Source organism: Brienomyrus brachyistius, chromosome 5, assembly GCF_023856365.1.
Source record: "Brienomyrus brachyistius isolate T26 chromosome 5, BBRACH_0.4, whole genome shotgun sequence".
NCBI lineage: Eukaryota > Metazoa > Chordata > Actinopteri > Osteoglossiformes > Mormyridae > Brienomyrus > Brienomyrus brachyistius.
In genome coordinates this window covers 2,789,418-2,800,000 of record NC_064537.1, presented here as the reverse complement: position 1 = coordinate 2,800,000, position 10,583 = coordinate 2,789,418, and the positions used below count along the sequence as shown (strand labels likewise).

The following is a 10,583-nucleotide window of genomic DNA, read 5'->3' as shown; positions in this document are numbered from 1 at the left end:
GGATAAAGAAGGCTTTTCAGCAGCGATAAGGGGGGGGCAAGTGCATCTGGAACAAAAAGAATCCAAAAAAGGCACCAAGTCTCAGAAAGTGGGGGCCACACTGGCAGGGCAGTCGGGTGAGCGCTGGGGGGGGGGACATGGCACCCCAAGCCTGTGGGACATCACTCGTAGGTCGACAGCGGACCGGCTCGCGGCCCATATAAGGGCATGAGCGAGAAAAGCCACCGGGAACGCAATCAAATCGCCGGCGCGATGCAGACAGGCCTAACGATGCAGACGGGCCTAACGATGCCGTAATTATCCGGCCATTTCTGTCCCAAACACACCCCCCCCTACATGGTGGAGCCAGGCTCTGCTGTTTAGAGTTACACCCCCCCCCCACCCCCCCAAAAAAAGAAAAATCTATCTGGCTAATTAAATCGCGGATAGTCTAAATTTAAAACACAACAGACCCATGTGGATGGGGGGCCCGTAGGGTCGATGCCCTCAGGTTCCTAACCCAGTGGCTCACACGTGCCCATGATGCCGGGCTCAGTGGGCAATAGGTGGGGCACTCTCAAATGGGGGGGGCTTCACCTCCGACACCCCAGTCAGTAGCAAGGGGGGCAAAATGGCATGACAGCCAATGGCAGAAGCCGGGAATGGAGGGACTACTTTTTGAAAAAGAATAAAATATAAACAGCGGCAGTGATGGCAAAATAAAGCTTAAATTATTCAAAGCGCTCGACGACACACCCAGGAGGGATTAAATATTCAGGGCTGCGAGCCACCAGCCCCCACCAGCCCCCACCGAGCTCCATGTTGTTCTGGAAACGTAAATCACTCTGAAGGCGAGTCAGAGGCGGCTACCCGCGAGACTCGCATCCCAGCGGCCCTCGGCACTCTCGCAGCCAGGCGCATTAGTGCCGGGGAGCCCAGGGGGACGAGACAATACCCAGAATCCATTTCAGACGCATCTCGGTTGGCGACGGGCCAGGCCAATCTGAAAAACTGAAACGGGCGGGTGGTTTGGAGCCGAAATATGGACGTCATGGTGGAGTGGTGGTAAGGGGTGGGGCCCAAATATACAGAGAACTGCAGATGACACGGGCTGGGCAGGACCGCGCCCCCCTACATCGCACCCGCCCACCTGCCTTTGATCATGTGACTCGAGGTGAAAGGGCGCCAGAGTGCATGGGGCCATGCGGCCCCTCCCACACAAACCCCCCCAAAAGAGAGCAGCATGTTTACATGTGCAATGATCACCTTTAGAAGAAGTCCATCGCTGAGACAGGTCAGTATAGAGGTAGACAGGGGTACATAGGAGGGGGGAGGGGGGCTGGGGTGTGGGATCAGGCGGAGGGGGGGTCACAGTGGGGTAACAACGAGAAGCTGACTTGGTCAAGGGTATCAAGTGTTCAATACGCATCCAGTTACAGAAGTAATTACTGGGGGGCACATTCCCCCATTTCACATTTTAAGTCAATTATATTTTAAACAAAAGGATTAAAATTGATACCTCCTAGTATAAGGCAATGTGCCATTCAGCCGATATCCCCCAGAAGAGCTGATAACTGCGAGGGGGGGGTGGGGCTGCAGCCCGTGGGGCCAGTGCGGGGGGGGTAACACATCTAAGACATGGCAGATTCTGATCAGGCCACTTTAAAGACGCTTGTACGCACGCACACGTGCACTCTCTCTCACACACACACACACACACACTCTCTCACACACACACACACACTCTCTCACACACACACACACACACTCACACACACACTCTCTCACACACACACACACACTCTCTCACACACACACATACGTGCACTCTCACACTCACACACACTCTCTCACACACACACACATACGTGCACTCTCACACTCACACACACTCTCTCACACACACACACATACGTGCACTCTCACACTCACACACACACGTGCACTCTCTCACACACACACACACACACACACTCTCTCACACACACACACACGTGCACTCTCTCTCACACACACACACACACTCTCTCACACACACACACACACACTCTCTCACACACACACACACTCTCTCACACACACACATACGTGCACTCTCACACACACACATACGTGCACTCTCACACTCACACACACACGTGCACTCTCTCTCACACACACACATACGTGCACTCTCACACTCACACACATGCACTCTCACACTCACACTCTCACACACACACACGTGCACTCACACACACACACGTGCACTCACACACACACATGTGCACTCACACACTCTCTCACACACACACATACGTGCACTCTCTCACACACACACATACGTGCACTCTCACACTCACACACACACATACGTGCACTCTCTCTCACTCACACACACACATACGTGCACTCTCTCTCACACTCACACATACGTGCACTCTCTCTCACACTCACACTCTCACACACACGCACGTGCACTCACCACACACGTGCACTCACACACACACATGTGCACTCACACACGCACTCACACACACACACGTGCACACACACACACACACACACGAGGACTCACACACACACACACACACACACGAGGACTCTCACACATACACACACGTGCACTCTCACACACACACGTGCACTCACACACACACGTGCACTCACACACACACACGTGCACGCACTCTCACACACACGCACAAACGTGGACTCTCACACATACACACACACACACACACACACACACACACACACGTGCATGCACGCATACATACTCACAGGTATGCACACACATATGGTGTCTTGCTGCACCAGCCCATCCCCATCAGTGCAGGACAAGATCACCCCCCCCTCGCCCCGGCCCAGCTTGAAGCACTCTCCTAACTCAATTACCCTCGTTAAGGCCAATGACCGCACAGGCCGCTGATGGCGAGAGCCAAAACATCCATGGCGGAACACCCGGGGAAGACGTGCCCCCCAGTGTGACCCCGCTGCCCAGCACACAGAGGCAGTGCAGCCACCCCCCCAAAAATATAATATAAAAAGAAAATTAGAGCCCAAATACATTTTCCCCTGACAGTGCTGAGTTCCATACAAAGGACCCATTCAGAGAGGACACCTTTCGCACCCCGCGGCTTTTGGGAGGGGCGGGGGGTGTCACTCTGATTGACTGTGTATTTTCCAGGCAAACCGCTGCCCACACAGCCCCAAAACAAACACTCAAAGCTGTCAGGGAACCCCCCCCCCCCCTCCACAGACCCCTGGTAACCATCCCCACATGGGGGAGGGGGAGACACAGAGAGCGAGACACTCCTCCAACAGGGGGCGCAGAGGAGCACCCGCTAAGAGAGGAGCCAAGTGAGACTGGGGGTGAAGCATTTCGGAAGCTGTCCTTGGCTTCATACAGAGTGATGATATGCCAGGCATGCTTCACCTGTGACACTGTGGGCGGGGCTGCCTCCCCACGGGGCTCTGGAGGGGGGGGCCACGCCCCGGCACACGGCTCCTCTGTTAGCACCTTAAAACCTGACGCCTCTGTCTCACACGTCCCAGTCACTGCGCCACCCCCACCAGACAAGAGCTGGCACTGCATCAGAAGGATGCCCCCCCCACTGTGAAAAACTGCAGCAGACCAAAGTGCTGAGATCAGTTACACAAAGATACCCCCCCTTCCCCTCCAGTCCCTTTCATCTCAAGATCTCCGAAAGGTGCCTGAACACATCCCGTGTGTCAGGACGAGGTTACCACGGAAACCAGTCAGGCGGCGCGTGCGACTGTGTGTGCATGCAAGTACACGTACGTATAATTAGACAGGGAAAATGACATCCTTTGGAGAGCCCCCCCCAACACACAGGATCTGCAATGAAGGCACAGGCAGTGTGTAATTAAACTGCCCCCACCACTTTGTTCAAAGTGCCGGTACTCTGCGTAATCGCTCTAGCAGGGACCCCCAACCCCCACAGCCACACCCCGAGCCACGTTTCAGGGCCTGTCCGTCCAACCACCATCATAAACAGCAATCCGCTCATCTGATTCATTATAAATCATCATCATCGCATCATGCGTATTTAGCAGGCCCTTTTACCCCAAACCGACATATGAGGAAGTAGGATCAGCCAGTTATTCGGGCGACTGGGGGCCCAACAGTGACATTACTGGCCAACCCTGGGAATCAAGCCAGAGACTTTCCGGTCACAGGTCCAAGGTCCCAACCCACCGAGCAACACACAGCCCCCACTGAGCCATACTGGGGCGACTGGGGGTCAGGAACCACAGTGCAAAGTTTGTAGTCGAGTTCAAGTCCCAGCAGAGTTAATGACTAACCTACAGGAGGCATCTAAAGGCAGGCTGCTCTAGCAAAGCGCTGGGATTTGCGACCCCGGCCACACCCAAAAGGCAGGGCACTCTCAGATAGCCGAGACACCCCGCACAGACAGAGCACTATGAGACAGGATGCCTACAGACAGGTTCTCTGAGAGACGGGACACATACAAACAGCCGGAATGCCCACAGACAGACAAGGCGCATGTAGAGAGAAATGGCGCCGACAGACAGATGGGGCACTCTCTGAGAGACGGGATGCCAACAGCGAGATGGGATGCCCAGAGTCAGTTAGGGCACCAGCAGAGAGACACAGTGCTCTCAAGACAGGTGGGACGCCCGCAGACAGACACAGTGCTCTCAGACAGGTGGGACGCCCGCAGACAGACGTAGTGCTCTCAGACAGGTGGACGCCCGCAGACAGACACAGTGCTCTCAGACAGGTGAGACGCCCCGCAGACAGACGTAGTGCTCTCAGACAGGTGGGACGCCCGCAGACAGACACAGTGCTCTCAGACAGGTGAGACGCCCGCAGACAGACGTAGTGCTCTCAGACAGGTGAGACGCCCGCAGACAGACGTAGTGCTCTCAGACAGGTGGGACGCCCGCAGACAGACACAGTGCTCTCAGACAGGTGGGACGCCCGCAGACAGACGCAGTGCTCTCAGACAGGTGGGACGCCCGCAGACAGACGCAGTGCTCTCAGACAGGTGGGACGCCCGCAGACAGACGCAGTGCTCTCAGACAGGTGGGACGCCCGCAGACAGACGCAGTGCTCTCAGACAGGTGGGACGCCCGCAGACAGACGCAGTGCACTCAGACAGGTGGGACGCCGGCAGACACACAGTGCTCTCAGACAGGTGGGACGCCCGCAGACAGACGCAGTGCTCTCAGACAGGTGGGACACCCGCAGACAGACTCAGTGCTCTCAGACAGGTGGGACGTCCGCAGACAGACGCAGTGCTCTCAGACAGGTGGGACGCCCGCAGACAGACGCAGTGCTCTCAGACAGTGGGACGCCCGCAGACAGACGCAGTGCTCTCAGACAGGTGGGACGCCCGCAGACAGACGCAGTGCTCTCAGACAGGTGGGACGCCCGCAGACAGGCGCAGTGCTCTCAGACAGGTGGGACGCCCGCAGACAGACGCAGTGCTCTCAGACAGGTGGGACGCCCGCAGACAGACGCAGTGCTCTCAGACAGGTGGGACGCCCACAGACAGACGCAGTGCTCTCAGACAGGTGGGACGCCCACAGACAGACGCAGTGCTCTCAGACAGGTGGGACGCCCGCAGAGATACATAGTGCTTTCAGACAGGTAGGGTGCCGTTTCCTGGTGAAAACAAGCCAGATATATGCCAGAACCAAGCTCCCAGTGTGCCTGGACCCCCCTAAGTGCCCGGGTAATATGGGAGGGACGGGATGGAAGGCCAACCCTAGGCACACCTTATCACTGTCACTGGCGAGTGTCATGTCTGCATACACCCCGTCTCCAAATGTGCCACATGCCACAAACGTGTCATGGGTTCAGGCCACAGTACCTTCAGGTATGCCTTCCAATTGCTCTCACAGTGCATTATGGGAGCTGGGTACCACAGCCCAAGAGCAGAAGAAAATTTCCTGTACTATTCAGAAGTGTCTGTCCACACGGGCACAGACGTGGGCACAGACAGAGACACACAGGCGGACACAGACGGAGACACACAGGCGGACACAGACGAAGACACACAGGCGGGCACAGACGGAGACACACACGCGGGCACAGACGGAGACACACACGCGGGCACAGACGGAGACACACAGGCGGAGACACACAGGCGGGCACAGACGGAGACACACAGGCGGGCACAGACGCGGGCACAGACGGAGACACACAGGCGGGCACAGATGCGGGCACAGACGGAGACACACAGGCGGAGACACACAGGCGGGCACAGACGCGGGCACAGACGGAGACACACAGGCGGGCACAGACGCGGGCACAGACGGAGACACACAGGCGGGCACAGACGCGGGCACAGACGGAGACACACAGGCGGGCACAGACAGAGACACACAGGCGGGCACAGACGGAGACACACAGGCGGGCACAGACGGAGTCACACAGGCGGGCACAGACGGAGACACACAGGCGGGCACAGACGGAGACACACACGCGGGCACAGACGGAGACACACACGCGGGCACAGACGGAGACACACAGGCGGGCACAGACGCGGGCACAGACGGAGACACACAGGCGGGCACAGACGCGGGCACAGACGGAGACACACAAGCGGGCATAGATGGAGACACACGCGGGCACATGTGCACGCATGTGTATATTTGTGAGGTCAAGAAGTGTGATTCGTCACTCCAGAGAACACGTCTCCACTGCTTTACAGTCCAGTGGCAGTGTCCTTTACACCACTGCATCTGATGCTTTGCATTGCACTTGGTGATGTAAGGCTTGGATGCAGCTGCTCGGCTATGGAAACCCATTCCATGAAGTTCTCTACACACTGTTCACGATTTAGTTTGAAGGCCACATGAAGTTTGGAGGTCTGTAGCTATTGACTCTGCAGACAGTTGGCGATTCTGCACACTGTGCGCCTCAGCATGCGTTGTCCCCGCTCTGTGATTTCACGTGACCTACAACTTCATGGCTGAGTGGCTGCTGTTCCCAATGACTTCCACTATATGCTTCCCTATAATAGCACTAACAGTTGACCGTGGAATATTTAGTAGTGAGGAAATTTCAGGAATGGACTTATTGCACAGACGGCATCCCATCACGGTACCATGCTTGAATTCACTGAGCTCCTGAGAGTGACCCATTCTTTCAGAAATGTCTGTAGAAGCAGTCTGCATGCCTAGGTGCTTGATTTTATACACCTGTGGCTATGGAAGTGATTGGATCACCTGAATTCAGTGATGCGGGAGGGGTGTCCCAATTCTTTTGGCAATATAGTGTATATACATGCACATGCACCAGCATGCGTGCGCGCGCTCACACACACACACACACACACACACACACACACACACACACACACACACACACACACGTGCATGTGTGCACACAGGAACACACACACAGGCACACGCCTGCACAGGCACACATGCAGAGGGTGACAGTGACATACCTGGTTGATGGAATTGGCCGCACAGGATGCCAGTGCAGTGCCGAGCGACGCCAGCAGAAAGACACTGGGGTCAAAGGGCACCGGAGCCATTGCAAAGCCTGCTGCAGCTGTCGTGGCGACCAGGGCTGGAACCAAGGTGGGGGGGGGAGGGCTTAATCTGTTTCTCATGGAAGGCATCTGTGAACATCAATTTTGTCTTATGACGTCCCCAGCCCCCAGACGGGCCCTGAGAAGCCCCCCTCCCCTGCCCCGCCATTTGTCTCACCCGTGAGCTTGATTTTGGAGAGGCGTGCATAGACACCGAGCAGGTCCCCTGGCTCCACCTTCAGTTCCCGCCACTGCCTCTCCGCACGAGCATCTTGCGAGACCCCCCGCTTCCACCTCCCTGGCCGGAGTCACACCCCTCTTGTGGGGGGGGTCTGCGGTGGCAGCCTGAGGGCCGGCAGCTCCTGAACCTCCCTGACGACCGCATCGTCCCGCTCCTCCGGCAGGGCCGCAACGCGCTCCCCGCTTGGGCTGTGCCTGCTGCCGAAACTCACCGCCGCCCTTCGTCACATACTGCAGACAATCGGAAGAGCGCGGTTTCAACCAATGGGCATGCAGATTACCATACAATGGGGCAGTGGTAAGAACAACAGCCAAAAAGAATTCAGCTCCCCCAGCAAAGTGAACAGGGCTCAGAACTGCTTAAACAAAGTTTTTAAAAAGCTTTGCCTCTTAGAGACGGGATACTCAACAAATTACTTGGGTGCAGGGGGGTTTAAAACTCAACGTACGAGTCGAAGGTTGAGAATAAAGAGAGAAGCCAAACCTGTCGCTTGAGGAAGGTCAGGTGCTGGAAGGTAACACATGCGGCAGGGCAGCTGTGAACCGGCAGGGGCAGGCTGGGATACCGCCGCTGCAAGACAGCCACGCTTTCCGGGAGCTTCAGGATAAGGACAGCACCCACCCTACCTGGGGGGGCAGCGAGGACCACAGTGTCTGGGACAGTTTGTGGGGCGAGAGGAATGGCGGAAATATTCCTGGATAGACACCTGCTTCATTATCTACGAAGGACAGAGATTATTTCACCTCTGAAAAAGAATATTGAGCAGCGTGACAAGTAGATGTGGGGCTGCTGAATGCTGGAAAAAATTCCATGTCAACTTTTTATAAATATTGCGATATTTATAAAACAGAAAATGAGTTTAAAATTTACCCAAAAGAAAATATATGAAAAATGGAACTTATCTACCAATATAATCTGTCAAATAAGTTAGTGCTGTTGCTGTGAGCTGTACTAACAAATACAAACTACCACTTGGTTTTGCTCAATGCCGTCTCTATAAAGTCAACAATATCTGCATAGAGTGGAAGATGAAGGTGTTTCTATGACCAGTGCATATTCACTTTTCTCCTCACTCGTTCACTTTTGATTTTGTTAAACTGATTTTTGACGGATACGAAATAATCTTGAAAAGGAAGAATCATTAAAATTACAGAGCTTGCTAAGGTTTCGTATCACAGTAAAAATATTTTACTGAAAGCTATCGAAAGCTGATATTACAGAAATAAGGTGAACTGCGGTATTTTGGAACTTCATTTGCAGTCCAGCTGTATCGCTGTCCTGACTGCATGAGAACTGCATGTGCATATCATCACACAGGTCCTGAAACACTGAAGACCCACGTCTGCTGTACAGTTACATCGCAGGATCTTTTTCCCTTCTGGACTTCGTAATCCACAGATTTTAACTTTACATTACCTCCACCATCTACCCACACTTTATTGTCATTGTCATAACTATTATTTATCAATCTGATACTAGCTTATTGTTCAGCTACTCATACTATTTAAGAGCAATTCCGCTATTTCTGTCATTGCCTAGATTCTAGGCATTAGGATGAGTAGGATTTAAGATTTTTCTTTGCAATGTGTATTTCTGCAGAGGTCATGTGGAACGTTCAAGGGCGTATGTTATGGTATGGACAACGGGGACCTCCTGCTAATATTGTAGTAGGATCCTGTGAGTTTAATGGGGTGAAGTCAAACCTATGAGCTTAAGAACATTATGTCAGGTCACCCTATGCTGTGTACTGTTTACGGTTGGCAGTAAAGCACCAATTGATTTAACATTAGCTACTAACTGTGACCATCAAACCTGGAAAGGGGCATACGAGTTTGAAACGGATTTAGGATCAACATACACACACAGCCAAAGCGATTCAGGAGCCCCTGTGGATAAAAAAATATACCGGGATACCGTGATCAGACCACTAGCGGTTGTAAATATAGTGACGTCCTGAGGCTGGGCGATCACTAGGCCATTAGCCAGTTCGCTTTAGTCACCCGATCATGCATACCTCTGGGTGGATACGGTGTCAGAGTTTCAGCTCTCGATGTGTTACTTATATTATACATTAACACGGGTGACACTACCGCGCAGTTTAAGGAGATGCACCACTGCGCTTACAGTACCTTCTGGTTCTGGTCCTGTTCGCGTAAAGAGTGCATGTCACTGCACTTAAATGAAAGGCTAGGCGCTCATCTAGTCGGGCAAACGGACGTTTATAACGAGGACCTGTGGTAAATGCACTGCAATGCCGCGAAAACGCCGATCCCAATAACATCTGTATTCTGCAATACATGAATGAATCACGCCAAGGTTACCGAGAAACTAAAGCGGTGGAAAAGCGGTGTAGCCCGACTGCAACCAGGACCGCAGCGGGACACCACTTCAGAACCCCCCCTCCCCCGGCGACAACGCCGTACCTGCAAACCTGCTACATGGAGCTGTATACATGCTTTCGAGGCGGTAAAACCGGCTCTGACACCGTCCTTCTCACATGCCGCCGGGCGCCATGTTACCCCCCGGCGCTACAGGAAAAACTTCCGGGTTACCGCTGCTCGGTGAGCGCATGCGCGACATCTCCCCTGTTAGTGTCAGGATGGTCTCTTCGGATGGGACCAAAGCTTGTGTTTAAATCAGTGTGGGTGTGACCAGTTTGATCCATAAAATATGCTTCAGTGTCAGAGCACATTGTATGTAGTATTAGCGGCATATTAAGTTAATGTGATTTTATATTAATGTCCAGCAGTATTAACAGAAATATTAGTTATCCATAGATCCCTTTCAACATACACTTCCCGGCCAAAAAAGTGGTTATTTGGATTTATATCAGCAAATACTTAAGAGCC

At 53.7% G+C, this 10,583-nt stretch overlaps 1 protein-coding gene across 1 annotated transcript in view; it reads right to left on the bottom strand.

The window, feature by feature from the left end:
• LOC125742317 (protoheme IX farnesyltransferase, mitochondrial) overlaps positions 1 to 10,281 on the bottom strand; it is a 34,176-nt gene extending 23,895 nt beyond the window's left edge. The window contains 5 exon segments of the mRNA XM_049014224.1: positions 7,407 to 7,531; positions 7,672 to 7,912; positions 7,914 to 7,964; positions 8,218 to 8,360; positions 10,158 to 10,281. Coding sequence (XP_048870181.1) covers positions 7,407 to 7,531; positions 7,672 to 7,912; positions 7,914 to 7,964; positions 8,218 to 8,360; positions 10,158 to 10,188 — 591 coding nt within the window. The 5' untranslated portion in view covers positions 10,189 to 10,281.
• Between the last annotated feature and the right edge of the window lie 302 nt (positions 10,282 to 10,583).